Raw genomic sequence first — 17684 nt, 5'->3', positions numbered from 1 at the left:
TGAAAATCATGCAGTGAACTAGGAATGTCTACCACAGGGACAGCCCTGACCCCAGTAAGTGTGTTATTCCATTCAGCGTACTGCTGATACTGTGGCAATGCTGCGATATGTAACAGGAGTGCTGCCTAAGAGACACAGGCTTGGCATTTCAAACTAGAAAAAAAAACCACAACAGAATAGAAATGCGTAAAAAACATTAAATATAACCATCTTATAACTGCTAATATCAATTTCCACAATTTAGGTATCCTTAAAAATTTGGGGAAACTGATAAAAAAAGCTTTCAGTCCAATAGATACAGCAAAGGCTGAAAAAGCCATTTAAGACACTTGAGACTCCTTTGAACAGACTTTATTACTTTCCTAGAACTTGGAGACAGTAATAAAATTTCTTATGATAATCAGAAATAATTAAGAGGGATATGGGGAAGACAACTGAAAAAGAAGTCTCTTTTATGGCTGCTTTTGTTAACAGAGGAAAAAAAATAATTGAAAAAATCATTGAAATACAAAAACCAAACAAACAGCATACTCTAGCCTAAGTTCTTCAGTGAATCCCTTCAGGTAACTCACTATTAATTCACTTTCTGAAATCATTTGAAAGTAACAGCAGCAGACTGCATTTCCAGCAAACAGTGTAAAGCTTTAGGCTTAACGAAGACTCAGGAGGGAGGGAAAGCTACTGCAAGCATATCAAATAGCAATAGTTGAAAGAGGTCAGCAGCTTCTCATGACAATGTGCTGGATTATTTTTCCTGTCCACGATTGAGGCTGAGGGTGCAATTCATCAGCAGACACATTTCACCACAAAGGTGCAGAGCTCCCTAGTACCCTAACTACCTGTTGCATCCTGGGCATCTCTGGAAAGATGCATTTGCAAAACCAAAAAGCTTGTTATTGCTGCTTCATTTAGACTCAGTGTACTTGTTGTAATTCTAAAACCTAGAGACATAGATACTAGAGGAGCAAATGCTTTTAAAAAAATTTGCTTCCAGAAGACAAAGAAATTGCATCTCTGTTACTGCAGAGCATTACCAGAAAAAGCACTATTGTTACTCCTGGGAGGAATCAGCCTGGAGAGCTCAATTAGCTGGCAGAGGGGGGTGGGGAATGGAACACAAAAGGCTAATTGACATAATATTTGTTTTGCAGACAGAAATGCATTTTTCTTTCAGCTTGTCTATAATTTATGCAATAATACACCTACAAGAATAAGAGGAAAATCATGTATTTTAGTGTTGCATATTTGAACAGTACAAATGAGAAAGCTGATCTAAAATGGCAAAAGTAGCAAGGTCCCAACACTGACCAAAATTTACACAAATAAAATCTTCTACACCCACAGCACAGATGGAATCATTTGAAATGTAATCCTTCCTGTATTTTTTATAGAGTTAACTGTGCAAGCATGATGTTGTTTGTCATCAGGAGCAGCAGTGTTACTCCCTTACTTCCCTGCCTAAGTATCAGAGGGGGAAGATATATCAATACAGGAATACAAGGGTTTCCAAATTGCACAAAATGTTTATTGTTAGTCTAGTACATTCAATATCATATTGACTAGAATACAGTAATTCAAAATATTTTTGGCGAATTGAAATTTTTAAAAACCATTTCAAACACTCCAAAAAGCAATGCCATGAAAAATTAACTTAAAATTAAAACAAACATATTCAAGCAATAGTTTCACTTTTGACTACAGAAAACCTTTACATGGGTTTTAGTGGTTTTAACAGTACTGCATTTAAACAAAATATATGAAATCACAAAAAGTGGAAAATACTAAAATACACACAATGTTAAAAAACTGAGGCATCCAGATGTGAGACTTGTACTTGGAATTACCTGCCCAGTTGTCCCATTTGTACTTTTTTGGGGCAGTTAATTACTCTGCTGTAGTGATGCTGTTTCTCCAATCATCTACTAACACTGTACAGCAACTCTTCTTCAATGCCTTAAATCTAAAGTTTGTCCCTCTTGTTAAGTTCCGTTTACAAATGTATATAATCTAAAATATGCAACCCACTGACAAATCTAGGTGCAATATTAAACGGTACCTTGAAAAACATCCCTATCTTGCTACTTATCATTTGAAGATAGGCAATATTCAGAACAAAATCTGAAAAAGGCAACGAGTTTTGCTTGTTTTTGAATACTGACATGAAAAACAGTAAATTAGAAAAAGGATAAAGTCAATCTTAATATAAGACATTCATTATATAGTGGGACAGATTACAATTATTGGATAAACAGTATTACAATGACTCTTCTACAACTGGTCATTTAATGCACATGTTCTACAATCGTGACTTACTACCACATTTTGTTTTCCTCTATAGAAAGACAGCAATACAATTGAAGACCAGTTTTACTCTGTGTTAAGTCCTAGAATGACAAGTGCCACTGAATCAAGTTCTTCACTCTTTCCTCCCTGAAAGGCTGTGCTTGTGAAGAACCAATAGCCATGAATTCAAAGTGGTCAGCAGTTGCTCTCTACCTGCTGTTCTGACAAGGATTTCCCAACAAAACGTCAGTCAATGACCCAAATGAAAGTTGGTGGGAAGTGGTTCTGCTGGCCAATTCAAATCCCCTTTGAAAAATCCAAGCATTAGTATTACAGCACCAATATATGTATACATATTTTGGAAAAGTTACTAACCGTTTTGGATAACGTGATATTAACTGGGCACCTTCCTTGATACTGCCAAGGTCTGATGTCAGCTTTCATCCAAACTGCTGCTTTACTGGGCAGCAGAGAGTTGAACTGGGAATCTTGAGAAGAAACTTGTGTTAATTACTTCTTTAACGCACTTCATCTCTATCACATATAGAGCCAAATTAAGGTGCTGTTTACATGGTACTATAGATGAGCAGAATATTACCACATTCAAACTCAGCAGATGAACATTTACATTTTAGTTTGCAAAAGTGGTTATTATAATTACACCTATAATATAACCCTTGGAAGAGGTATGTTTGCTTGTCAGTACAGTATGTGGAATGTAACCATTTCTTGCAATAGATTTTGCAACATGAATAACTGCATAGATGACAGTTGTATGTTTTCAGTTCAGTAAATGTACTTTTAAAGTTTACAAAAAACACAAAAAGTTTCTATAAAAGTCACATTATATCAAGATAATGGGTGGTAAAAGGTGAATCATCTGTGATTCATGTTTAATAAATGACTAGTGGAAAGGTGACAGAAACCAAGTTCAAATCAGAAGTTACATTTTTGCTATTGCACTGACTTCACTTGAATCACTAATTTAGAAAAATTCATGTAGTTAAAAATTGTAAAGTTAAACTAGAATACAAAATTTATTTGTAAACATCAGGTAGCCAGTTCTACTAACATGGAATGGACTCTTAGTACTGCAGTACAGTATCTTAGTTATTTACAGCACTTGCCATACGAAGGACAATTCCAGGACACACACAACATCAGTTCACAGTAATTGTGTTCAGAGAACTACCAACGTCAGTGCAGTTTTTCTGTGCAATTTTCCAATTTCCCCGAATTCCTTAAGTCAAATAATACTGTTACAGAGGCCAAGTGCAGATTACTCCCCCCATTCCGATATATATGTATATATCATAAGTGACGAATGATGTCTGCAGGACTTCTGTAAAGGTACTTCCAAATGGCATAGTAATGAACAGCAGCTGCTGTGGCCACAAATACATGCCAGATGGCATGGGCAAAAGGAATGACTCCATCACTCTTGAAGAACACCACACCAAGACAATATATCAAGCCTCCCCAGGCAACCTCCTGAAGTCCATCGGTGTTGCTCTGACAATAATTAACAGACAAATTAGAAAACCGTATACAACATTTAATTACACTTCGTATAATACATTATATTTATACAATATGTTTCAATAGAACAATAGAAGTAATAGTAGGATAAATCAGAAGTTAAGACAAGTCTGATATTTTGCTTCAGGCTTGTTTTGTTAGCAGAGCAGACAAGCATGAAAAAGCCAATTGCTGAGAAATCATGTTTCTCAAATACAATGCATTAGTCTGATAGAGTTCAACTACTTCTCATCCATTCAATTTTGCCCTGCTTCACTGGAACGAAAAGCCTCTAATAAGAGACAAAAAGCTAGCTTTGTTCCACATAAGTCATTTTTAAAAGGGGCAAGAGTCAATTTACTTTCCCCATTTTGACCCAGACCACAGAATCAATTGATTAGATTTTACCTACAGCTTTTCAACATACCAAGAAAAAAGGACAATTTGTTATCAGAATTTTATTCTACTGTCCTAAAGAAAGCTTCTCTCCCAACTTTTAAGTCTTGAGCAGGCATCAGAAACATTCATGAACAGTAAAATTTAGAAGCATTCCATGACAGGTTAATATATTTTGTATCTTCATCATTTTTACTAAAATCAAGGTAAATGACTTATTACATCCAATATCCTATCAGGGGTGGGGATCTTAATGATGTTTGGAACCCAAGTTCTTTTTATCTAGATGCCATGGCCCAGATTCAACAAAAGATAACATTTCACTGAATGTAAGCTATAAATCCAAAAATATTGCTGACTATATTTGGTTCTTCTGCAGGGAAAATTTATAATTATGGTGGACTATAATTAAGATCTTTTCAAAAGAAACAGAGCTGCACCAGATCTTAAAACAGTTATAAAAGGAAAGTTTGTATATTTGTAAAGTCAACAATCACATTCCTTACCATGGAGGTCACTACCAGAGCAGGAGAAAATCCCATTGCTAAGTAGAAAAAGAGCTCAACGATCTTATACCTAAAATAGAGCAAAAAGAACCATTTAAGGTGGAGTACATAAAATACAAACATCTCCTTCAACAATAAAGAAGGTATGTCTAAGATTTTATGTTAGCATGAGTCCATTCAATTTCTCATAAAGCTTTTCACACAGATATGTTTTATTACAACAATAAAGCTGTTATTTATCTCTGTGCATGCTGCAGCTGCAGACAATAACTTCTTCACTGAATACTGCCTAGATGCATTCATTTGCATTAAATACTAATGAGAATAAAATATTCAGACAACTCATATTCTCTAATTTGAGAAGCTCAATAGCTCATTGCCAAAACAAAGAACAGTCTGTCTTGCCCACTGAAAGTATGTAAGAGCAGGCTCTAGAACTTGTCAAACTCCAAGACACATATTTCAAATTAGAAACACTACTACTACTATTAGAAGGTAGCAGGAATTAGTAAATCTTGATATGTATGCAGTATAATCTATACATATTACTGCATAAATTAGTGGCATTAAGAAGTCTTTTTTTTTTTTTTTGCATTACCCACTCTTTCCTGTTTTCTTGTAGTAAAGAAGTTTTAAAATTAGATACTTCCCTCACACCCCTTTAAGAGGAGACAACAATATACCCTAAAGACAGGTTATGACAGAGTGAATACACTTATCGCTTGACAAGACAGAATTTTGCATCACTCATCATTTATTTCCACCATCTCAAAGGTCTCATTTCCATCTACAAAAGGCCAGATACTTTAAGAAAACCACACAGTTTAAAGCTGAATGCAAATAATAATTCTTACTTTTCATGGTAGAGAAATACATAAATGGTTCCTCCAGCAGCCATCAGCCAGATAAACCAACGCATGTGAGATGCTAGAGGTCCAAGCTCACGTAGATTTAGCCTGGAAGTACAGAGATTTCAACAGACAAAATTAATGAATAAAGCATATTGACACAAGAGTAGGAGGCTTGATAAAAATATATATTTAGAGCTATAACATAAGCACAATGAGGGAGAAAAATATTTGGACATGCAGCAGCAGAAGGTATGTTTATATTGATGTGACCACAGCACAATGTGGAATATACATAAACAAACAGCTTTCTAGTGCTTTCAAATACTACTTCCTGTTCTGCAAATCCCAGGGGATTATTATGTTTCATTGCACAATACAGAATGTAGTCAATTGCTTATATGAAGACACCTATAGAATGTGAAATGTCACAATGATAGCCTGTTTACATTGGGAAAAGCTTTAATTCTGAAGCTGTGCTTCAGACTTCTTACCATGGTGCATATGATGCTGCAATGAAGACGTAGATCATCATTCTGTCACACATGTGAAAGCAATGCTCCATTGTCCTAGTAGGAGAAAGAACAAGCTCATCAAGGAAGATATTGAAAAGATTTTTGTAATTTTTGTATCATCACATTTTCCTGACACATTTTGTAATTACTTCGGGGGAAATACCATCATCTCCTTAACCTCTTAAAACCATTTGGAGGACTGTCGACTTTTCTTCTATGTCACAAAGTCATAAGCAAGACATGTAGGAGATGAGCGCTCTTCCATCCCTCTCCCTTTCTCCATCTCATCATACATTCTGCTCACTGTCAAGAAGGCAGAGTTTTGTCACATCAACCCTACCTAATCCAGAAACTTTTCTTTTTACTACCAGTTAAATGCAATTTATGGCCCAGAATTATATAGGGGTAATAACAGATACAAAGAAAAATCACATCTTGGTTTTCCTGTTGCACCCTTGCTCTCAAAGCTGTTAGCCATGTATCACATTTTTATTCTCTTGGCACACTCTGTGTTACTTAAAGTACTTGAGCATGCCATAGTCCCAAGCAGTCCTCATTTCTAAAATGGGCTTATATCCACCGTGCACTTGTATTACATTTTTCCAATGCAATTGCTAGGTTAAGACCCACTAGGTTATCAGTTGCATTGGAAGAACAAAAAAAACCCTTCCCTCAGGCACCAAACATTGTAGGTTTGTTTGCACATGAACTTGGCTCACTATTTCTTCCAACAGAATCAAGGGTTTGGTTTATTTTGTTTTGCTGTTTGTTTGTTTTGAAGTGATTCACTACAAGGCACTACCCCAACTTTCTGTAAAATCATTACTTTTTGACTACTTTAGAAATACAGTGTTAAAACATCACAGAACATGAAAATAAATAAAACATCATATACAAGAGCTATAACGATACCTTAAGTGACTCTTCTTCCAAGAAACTATGTGAAATACTGTGGAGACAATGAAGAGCGCACAGAGCCCCATGCCATACATCCATGCTGTTATCTTTTCCCATCGATCATCAGAAAGCCGGTGGAGAAGGGCACTACCCACAATTGCAGGAACAATAAGGAACTAAAACCCAAAACAAAATACAAACAAATGTTAAGACTGTACTTGCTACAAATCTAACTACCCACAGTACTGCAACAGCAGGGTGGATGGTTTTATAGCATGCTGCAGTATTATGTGTATGACATTTGATGGCAGCCTTCACCTGGAACAAACTTTTCATTTAGTTTTAAGTTGACACACAAGGGTCTAGACTTTGGCAGTGTCTCAGACAGCTAGGTTATACCTGCTCCAAACAGAAACAAAGTTTCTCCTCACATGGAATTAGGATAAGCTACTAGCTCCTCTAGCCATGATACAAAATCAAACAAAAGGATTTATGAAGTCTGACTAGCTTTTTTTTCCCCTCCCCATCCTGCTTTGTATTTCTATAAAGGTTTTAATCTTACTCTAGACTCAGATCTAAACTGCCACTTGTGCAGAGGCTAAGCACAGAACAGACCAAAAGAAATAAATCTCAAAATGAAAAAAAGTATTTCAAAGTGTGCAGTTAAATAGCAGGTAACAGAACTAAGCAAAGGTTTTGCAGAGCTTGGGTTTTAGATATGAAATAAATTACCTGCAGACTTTTATGAAGATTCTTAATGCACAAATATGAAGTTCTTATATTGCAGTGTATCCCAGACTGTTTGCCTTACCATCTGCCTCTCCAGCAGCTTTAATTCAGATTTTCCAAAGTTACTACTGCTATAACATCACGATGGTATTAGCATGCTCACGTGAAGTATCTAAGAGGTGGGCTGCAGGTTTCATACAATCATTTTCCTTTCCAGGATAAATTACTTCATCCATCTTTGTCTCATTTTGGGGGACGGGGGAGGAAGTAAAAAAAACATGTCCAATTAAATATTTAGAGAATAGAGCCTGCTGTCTCAGACATTTCTACCTGTCTCCTTCTACTATGAAAGGGTATCTTTATCAGTCTTTAAGTTAAAAACCCTGTAAATGTTCCTTTTTAGACCCTGCTGTATATCTTAAACATGAATTAAGTCACTGGAATTGTAAATAGACTTCATAGGTTAAATACTTTATAGGTCAACCTAAGTCTCACATACTAAACAAAGCTAGGAACCACTAATGTTTAAACAAATTGGCAATTCTGCTATGCACTACAGGTTTGATAGCTTAGAGCACAAAGTTCTGGTCTAGCCTGCACTATCTTTGTTCTGTATCTACTTGCAGACAAGAAATTGAGGCTCTGATCACAGCTATGGTTCAAAAGATGCACAGCATACTGAATGAATCTGTAAACCAGCTGGTTAATCCAGAGAAAGGGTTAAAAAAAAATGACAAAACAATGCTTTTACTTCTGGATTTTGAAGTACATCACCTGTCACTTCATTACACTTATAGCTTCTTCCTTTCTGCAAAGCTTGGTACATTCAAACCAAAAGCAGTAGAGCCATACAAATGAGAAGTACATCATTCTTGTGTCTACAGCATTTGGACCAGGGGTGAAAATACTTTTGCAACGAGACTATGGAAGTTGACCTCACACACTTTAAGGCCAAAAATAGTCTTCCAGTCTGGCTTCTTGTTTATCACAAAACCACAGATTTCCATATATGTATCCTGGAGAGCCCTCAAATTCAAGTAAGTTTAAAAACTGTTTCACTCCTCTGGAGATTAGTCACTCCTGATTTCCACATATGGTATACAGTTTAAAGTGTGGCTGAAGCCCTTGAGACAGCAGGGAACTGATTAGATGTGACAGTTGTTTCATTTCATATTTGTAGGAGACACGAAAATGCTAAGCTCCAGAAGTTTTTTTAGCTGGGTTTCTTTAAGCTGCAGGATCATGCTGTATCCACATTTGTCAGCTTGCTTCCCTATTTCTGATACAAATTTCAATGTGACTAAACTTGACAGAGAACTGAAAAGTTTCAGAGATATTCTGTATCCACAAGTGTCACAAGCATGACAAATCCCTGCTAAATCTCTGTTAAAGGCCTAGGCATGAGCAGCTCAGAGATTCCACTTGGAGCTCTAATTAAGACCTTCTTATAGGAAAGAAGGCCTCCAAGGAAACTAGATTTAGATATTACAGAGTATCTTGCCTTTCTTATGGAGATATCCCAGCTTCTTATCAGTCTACTAAAATAAGTGTTTCACAAGATAAGCTATAATGCATAATGTTCAAACAGACCAACACATAATTCACTGCCAATTGCTTTTTTCAAAACCTATTGTATATAAAGTTTCAGGATTAAAAACAAGCAATTTTCTGATCCTTTCTTTGCACCTTCAGAGAAAAGAATACAGCCAAAAATGAGTACGTGGCTGAAGGGCTGAATTCATCTCTTTTCTGTCTTGTCGGGTCTCTAACGAATGATTCTATTTCTCACAGGGAACAATACCATACTAACATGAGAAGGATTTATTGTGTTTTATTTTTCTCCCTAAGTATTCTATTTGGAAACACTTCGCCTCTGTGCCCAATATGCATCATGGGAACAGTTAGACTAAACAAGAGATGTTCTATTGCTTTTTTTCTGACCAAAAATAGCTAGATTAAAAACAAAATCCAGAAATGATACTCTGCTGTTCCAGACAACTGGATAAAAGTTCTTTAGGTTCTAACACCATACCATGTGTTACAATGGACTCTATTAAATCTAATTTCCCTCTCACAAAAAAAAGTAGCACTAGTCAGCTCAACAAGACATCTTCATTTTAAAAAGTCACTAGCACAAGAAGAGTATTCTTCAGAATATAGAAGCAATCAGTCCTTTAAGAGGGGGGGATAATTACCAGAAACTTAGTCAAATAATCAGAATTGATAGAACGAATGTGATTGTGCTGTCACTTCACAGGAATGACATAGCATATCTAAGTTGCCAACATTCCTTATAATAAAATTAGCTAGAAGTTAAAGAAGTTTTGCTTATTTCATCATGAAGTACAATTCTTCCAAATGGAAACTGTCACCCACCAACTTAACATACTGTGAACAACACAAGACCCATGATGCTCCACTTTACTGACTCCACTGCCTTTACTAATACTTGCTAAGGCAGAAATGAGGCTGGCAGGATTTACAGAATGAGAGAAAGGCAACAGTTTCACTAAGTTCTCTGGAGATATGCCAGAACAAAATGAGCCTGAAGTTACAATAACAATACAAAAAGATGACAAAGGATTACAATATATTTATTTACAGCTACGGGATGGAATCCTTAAGAGGCAGCTTAGGTGCAATCCCCACTAGATATATATTGTAGAAACTGACTACCACAACCACTGCTGTCACAAATAACAGCCACTGTAAAAAACTAAGGCACAAAGAAAGATCCAGAAATAGTTGCTGTAGATCTGAGCAGGCATACTTGAGTGAAATTACACTCTCTAGGTATCAGTTTATAGGTATCTCCCATCTCTTTTGGGGTTGCTGAGAAAACTGATATTTCGGTCAGTATTTTATCTGTATTTCTTCCATATTTCTGCATGGAATCTCTCCCACAGACAGGTTTAAAAAACCATTAAAAACTGCTTTTGTCTGGAACATTCATGCCAACTTAAGTTATTTTCTTTGCACACAAGACTACACAGGTCATATAGTCAGCAACATGACCTTTGATGCACAATCCACTGTGGCAAAGCATGTATTACCATGGGAGAGTGCATACATGGCTCTCACGTGCCCTTTATTGAGAGAGGAATGCTAATAGCATAACGATAGCCCCTACAGTTCCTCTTTGAAAAGGAAGACAAAGACCAACCAAGCAGCCAAAAAAGCCACGTGACACTTAAACTGTTTTTTGTGGTTCATCTATCTCTAGTTTCCTGCTCCACAATTGCAGCCCTGAAGCCACGTAGTGCCTCTCTACTCATGAATTTTCACAAATAAGGAGACAAGCATCATGGAACAAGAAACCTACTGGTGACTTGGGTTTTGCACTATACAGAGGACAGAGAAACTGCTACTATCAGTCAGGTAGAACTGAGACATTTTCATCATAAGAGCACTTCTGAAATTTTGATGATTCCTCTTTCCATGCTCCAATGGCCTGGAAAATGCTCCAAGCCTCATTTTTGAAATATTTACACTTTTTCCATGCACTGTACAAACCAAAACTAGAACTCATTTTAAGAATAGTTCCTCCTTTCAAGGCAGTTGGAAGAAGCTTTTAGAGCAGTATAACACAAGTTGTGCCTAAATTCTGAAGTTTTTATACATCAGAACATGTCTTTTGTCTGATAAACCTTACAAGCACTAAAAAAATTCAAGATTAAATAGCAACTTGCCCAATGCTTTGATTTAGCTTACCTTACAATTCAAATGCTTATTACTCCTGCTTCTCAAACAGTTTCCTTCCTGTTCTTCTAAACAGAAATCAGTCTTTTCTGTCTCTACATTTAACTGCTTAGCTGCCCTTCCTGTCTCCTAGTGACTAAAGACAAGTCAGTGCTTCATTTACTGTTAGAAGACATTTTAAACAGCCTTTCTAGTAAGAAATTTGAAGACACCTTACTATGCTACACAAAGTTATCTTTTAAATATCGAATCAAAAAGCGACGTATGGGATTCTGTATCCCCATTTATTATTTAATGTTTTTGAAGCACGTGCTTAAACTGACTACCATATATTTTTAAGTCAAAGCCAGAAGAGATACCTACCTGAGGACTACAGTTATGCTTGTAAAATACAAGTTGACTGTTTTCTGAATTGCAAGTAAAAAGAAATAGGAGGAAAATGGAGAATCATTGCTGTTAACCGTAAGCTATTTTGTATATATTATGTCACTATCTAATGAAAACTTACTATACTATAACATATACTTTACTTTATAACATATGCTTTGGAAGAAAATATAGTAACATATGCCCAAGTTGTGAGCAGATCATGGTAGATTTTAGCATGTAGCTTGACTGTTCAGAATTGGAATTAGACAGATTTACCATAAACAGTATTATACCACAAAATACTGATATGACACCTTGGCTGTAACCTGCTGCTAACAGGCCTATTGTTCAACTAGATGAAGCCTAGAATTGCTAAAGAGTACAGGAACTTCTGCTAGATATCTTCAGAGCCAACTTTTTGGCCAGGATTTGTACAAGGATTAGGAGATAAACTACATACTTATGCAAACTAACAGAATGTTGCTTCATTTCTCTATGTAAATATGTGCTTATTTGTCTAATGTTGTACAAGAGACCCTTGGCTTAAAAAACACACACAAGCTTCAGTCAGCTTTTCTATATGTAAACCAAGACGATTCCATTTCTACCAGCAACACAGAGCTGCATGTTTGCTATTTATAAAATACACAGGAATGATCTAGGTAGAGCTCCATTCTTAAAGGACTGAAGAGTCCCATGCACCGCACCATGAGTATTTGTATCTGTGGCTCACTCAGACACATTGGAGATAAAAAAAAAAAAGTGGCCAAAGTCAAACATACTTCAAATGTTTGGAGTAAAACAAGAGACCAATGAGAAGCACTGGCTGCCTTTATAAAAGAGCAAATGCTAAATTAAAAAGTTTTTAAGAGTTCTTTCCAACTGCAAAAAAGAAGTGGGACTGCTTTTGTTATTTTGTTTACATATCACATATTCAAATCTAGTATGGGTCTTTACATTATGAAAATAAGGGCAGACTAGGATTTTTAAGGCTGTCTAGCATTTACAATCAGCATTGTTACTGTACCTTTCAAAAGAGGGAATTGAAGAAAAATCAAAAAATCAGTTTACAGATATTTAGTATCAGAACTAAGCCATTTTTGCTTTTCGAGCTATTATTATCCACATTATTATGTTTTTGTTGTTGTTTGCTTTTAAATGAATCCTTTGCATTCTAACCTGAATAAATCTCTTATTCTTCCAGTATAGAATTCCCATATTACTACATGAGCACAACACCAGGAAATCTGACTAGAAAGATTAACTAATATGTTTACTTATTTGCAGTCATCCTTTCATTGGCACAAGGTAAAACCACCTAAAAACATGAAGCTAACTTTGGTAAAAGGGAATCTTGAGAAGACTTTGGAACTTCTAGAGATTCAGAACAAGGACTGGTGATTACCAGACATCTAGTTAGTGTTACATTTAATGGGCTGTTACAGCTGAAGCTTACACAGAAAAAGCAGAACAGTTATAAATACAACACTTGGGCAAAGTTAAGTATTTAGCCATATAAGAAAAATACCAAAACACAGAGTTCAAAAAAATAGTACTTACTGCATGTGTGTAACAGTTAGCAGCATGTTCATAGCAAGTGGGTTTGTAGCGGCTGTTTGCTGGAGCTGGGTGGTTCATGAACCTGTTGAATAATTAAGGAGTACTGTTAGGGAAGTTAATAAACCATCTCTTTGGAGCATCATGAAGGAATACCTCCAACCCAGTAACATTAAAAATGTGTACAGACACGTTTAAGGTAACTATTATTAAAATTCAAATTTTTCCTCAAATATGTTCTCTTACCAGAAAGATCAGTTGACCATTCAGTACACAGACAATCACAGAATTATTTATTTATTCATTTATTTTAAATCTTTAACCGATGTTTTTCTCATTTAACAGAAGTTGCATATAGAAATTATACCTCCTCTTTTCCACTTGCTTGGTCAAATAAAGAATTAACTCTCCCATTTTAATTACATAATAAAGACTCAATTTTTTCTTGAATTGTGACCTTCATCATAGCTGCCAAGGGTTACTCTACTTGAAAGAAATTCTTGAAACTCCAGCAATATTCCAGTTCTACATATATAACACTTCAGAGTAAGTCAACTTGAACTTTGTCTTTTCTACTCTTATAGCAAGCAATATTTGCTGTTGGAGTGTCAGATGGCACAGTTTTTTTCTTTGTGGCTAGTGCTATCTTCTATCTGTAACTAAAAGAAGTTACACAGAGAAGAAAGGATATACTAATGGTTACCTCAGAAGAGGAACCATTTCAAGGGGATTTCCATGACATTCCATCTTTTTCTCTAAGAATTTTCAAACATTACCTAACAAACAATCAATCTCACCAAACAAAGCCTATGCAAGTCAAACCAAGTATGATGAAACTTGAGAAAGTTATGGAACAACTAGCCAAAACAAATGTTGTGCTTAACTATTCCAAGGAGCCCAATATTTAGGTTGTTTCTGTGAAAATACGAAAATTAAGCGTGTGCATAAAAACCTTGGAAAACCAGCACACATCCATAAACAACCAGTCAAAAATCAAAGTCACAAGCTACTACAAGCATGTTAGCCCAGCGCAGCCTACTGTCATACAAAAGAACTGCTTTCACTAATAAATTCTCTTTGTATATTCCAGGTTATGGCTGACTATTATAAAACTATGCATTGGCAATTAGTCAGGTATCCAACAAGGCAAGAACAGCTTCACAACAAATACAGAACGAGTCTATGTTCAGAACTGAGAACAGCTTTATTAGCAATATTTATGTACAGCAATATTTATATTTAATATATATTTTGTTAGAAAAACTTTGGTCCTGCCTCACGTCCCTCCTGGTTTAAGTGAGAAACAGTCCTATTTTGGGACATCTATAAAATATCGACTAATTTCAAAACGGGGAGAAAAAAGGGGGGAAAGAAAAAAAAAACACACACCAAAAAAGCCCCACTTAACCAGAATCTTGTCTGAGCAAGCAGTTCCTGATTTCTGGGATAGGATACGTGGTTTACAAAACATTTAATAAAGCCTTTTTTTTTTTTTTTTCTAAACTGATATATGAAATTTGCTAAGACTTAAACAGCCTTGATAAAGTAACACAGTATCACCATGTCCAAATTATGGCAATTTCAAAAAAAAAAAAAAAAAAATGTTTCAAATGTTATGAATGTAAAGGATTAAAAAAAAAAAAAAAAAAGTGAATTTTAGTCACAGAAGCTGAGTACAAAATGTTGTTACAAATGAATAGTTCCAAGGAAGTTAATGTAATGGCATTTTTTTTTTTGCCAGTGAAAAACAACGCTTCTCTAAGAGGATAATAAAATTGTAGTCATATGCACAGGCTTGCGGAACATTTGGAAAACAATATTGTTGCCCTGTGCATACAGACCTTCAACAGCTGCTGAAGACCATCTCAACATCATCTAAAGATGGAACATTCAGTTCACTCAGTTCTGCTTCCAAGTTTGGAAAACATTTAAAAATAAAAGCATCTGTTGGCTCAGTTGAGTGACCAGGATTAGACTGTCCTTGCTCAACTCCATAGACTCAAAGTCACAGAAAACCTTCCACTGATTACATCTAGAATATTATTAAGTTTCCCCAGAGGCCGTGGTGGTACCTTGGAGGTCTTACAAGAGAGGCTACAAAAAGCCTGAAGAACACAAAGGAATAAGCTTCTCCTCAGTATTAGTGTCACAACTTTTATTGTTCAAAACTTCTGTATATTATCATCTAATAAGCTATAAATAATTGAAGGTAGCTTGCTAATGGGATCTTTCATTACCTATTAGAGGATTAGAACAAAGATATTAACAAAGCTATCCTTTCTCTATTATCTACACAAAGGGCGTTTTCCCACTCTTGGTGCCAACACAAGAATGATGCAAATATTCATTTATCTACGTGGTAACTTTGTCTGAAATCTGATGCTTGCCTGCTTTTCCAGGCAAATTTCACACATGCACCTTTACTTTCAAAACATTTCAAACATCGTTTTTACATTAAAAAATAGTTCTGATCATTTAATTTAAAACAACTTGCTTTTCTTTCAGAGTTCTAGCAGAGTAATACCTTTAGGAATATTTAATCCACTTAGATGTTTATACCACCTGAGTTAAGGCTTTACCTGTACTTTAACAAAAAGGCTCTCCAAACAGCCCAGCACCTAACTGTTTTACATTTGACATACCTGCACTTCTCCTTTATGAAGAATGTCAACTGCCACAGACTGCAAGACCCAGACAGCAATTGCTGTGGCATATTCGGTCAGGTCACTGCTCACAGAAAGCATTTTCAGTAAAGCAAAACTTCAGTTATCTCCCTGTGCCTTTTTATAATACTATTTATAAGTGTTACAACTTCTGAGGGAAGATCATGCAAAAAGTGGTCGAATAGGGGAATAATCAAATGCAGCCAGTGCCACTCTTGTGTTTGCTTCATTTCCAATTGACTGCTCATGTTCAATGCTTTGAGAAACAGACCTGACATTTGAAGATAGCTCCTTTCTGATAGTACGTTGAAGAGCTCATCAAAAGCAGGACAAATCATTTTGACACATTCAGTTTAAAAAGTCAGTCATTTACTCCTCTAGTTATGTACATATAGGGCATTGCAACACGAAGGAAGAATTTGGTTGTAGACTTATTAGCATAGAGGCAAAAACTGCTCCATTTTTTCTTCAAGGCAATGGAAGAAAAAACATACCACGGGCAACAGCTGCTTTTGTTTTCTGCAACGTGAATAGTGCAATACAGGGACATTGTTTTGTCTACTATTTACAGGTCAAGTTTGCCTCTTCTGAAAAAAAGGTAATTGTGAGGAATACACACCTTCCTAACAGAGGAAATTCCACTGACAGCACTTGAATGCTGTTTACTCCTAAACAAAGGCTCTCCATAACACAGCGAGTAAGGTTATTACCAAATGCAGGATAGTCTGAGAAACTGCACTCCAATTTATAGGAAACCCCTCTAAGTGAATGCTTTTGATTCTCAAACAATCCAACACCTTCTTTAACAGCAGCCCTAGTGAAATTGCAGTCATTCATCAGGAGATACGCCAGAGTATCTCACAAGAACAGACATATATGTCTCTATTTAAGATACTGACAACCTAAGGTCTTTAGCATAAAATACTAACTCCTTCAACATCAGAAGACAATATGGATATAACTACAGAGTCTGAAAAATTAGTTTGAGCATCAGGATGAAGCATTTTCAGCTTAACTCAGCGCAGCAGGCTTCACTGCCTGAGGACAAACACATTGAGCCAGGACAGCACCCCTGACTGCTCAGACACAGCTGCTCCAAATTCCACATAATCAGCTCTTGGTACTATGTTCAGTTCCTTACAGATAGCCACGAAGAATACAAGCATCTCCAAAGTTTCCTGACTTACTTTAGATAAGCACGATATATTCTGACTTTTTGTACTAGAATTTGAAACTTCTGAAACCAAGACTAGTAAATACGTGGGGCCAGCCATGAGATCAGAATGCTTTTGCATTCAACTCCATTATAAGTTTAAGTAGCAAAAAAGTTTAAAGTAGTCATGCTTGGCCTCAAATAGATCTTGAGCCTTAAGAATGTTCCAGCTTTATAATTTCACAGCATATAAACGACATCCATTAACAAGTACATTCCCAATAGAATTGGAAAAGACAGTGAGAAAGACATACGACTTCATTTAAAACAGGGGAGGAGAAACTCATACCCTCATTCCCTTTACGCAACCTGAACTTTGAACTTCAAATACTTCAAACAACTAGCATTTTAAATATATAGACTAATCTGTTCCCCCCCCCCCCCCCCCCCCCCGAGACCATTGATCTCAAGTTCCTGTTCATTTCCAAGGGGACAGATGCTCTATGACTCACAGTGATTTCAGAATTAAGAGATCACAGTATCTGGGAGAG

The 17684-nt window shown here is 36.1% G+C and overlaps 1 protein-coding gene across 2 annotated transcripts in view; it reads right to left on the bottom strand.

Moving 5' to 3' along the window:
• Window positions 1-1503: 1503 nt before the first annotated feature.
• The window catches only part of MMD (monocyte to macrophage differentiation associated), a 42886-nt gene continuing 26705 nt past the window's right edge, over window positions 1504-17684 (bottom strand). For both annotated transcript variants that reach the window (XM_084491994.1, XM_084491995.1), the window contains exons 2-7: window positions 13321-13402; window positions 6979-7139; window positions 6046-6120; window positions 5558-5659; window positions 4704-4773; window positions 1504-3795 (exon numbers count right to left, since the gene is read on the bottom strand). In XM_084491994.1, coding sequence (XP_084348120.1) covers window positions 3595-3795; window positions 4704-4773; window positions 5558-5659; window positions 6046-6120; window positions 6979-7139; window positions 13321-13402 — 691 coding nt within the window. In that variant the 3' untranslated portion in view covers window positions 1504-3594. The remainder of the gene's footprint in view (window positions 3796-4703; window positions 4774-5557; window positions 5660-6045; window positions 6121-6978; window positions 7140-13320; window positions 13403-17684) is intronic.

This window comes from Aythya ferina (genome assembly GCF_964211825.1).
Source record: "Aythya ferina genome assembly, chromosome: 18".
In the NCBI taxonomy this organism is placed as follows: Eukaryota; Metazoa; Chordata; class Aves; order Anseriformes; family Anatidae; genus Aythya; species Aythya ferina.
The sequence above is the reverse complement of the archived record's forward strand: the minus strand, read 5'-3'. Positions and strand labels throughout refer to the sequence as shown.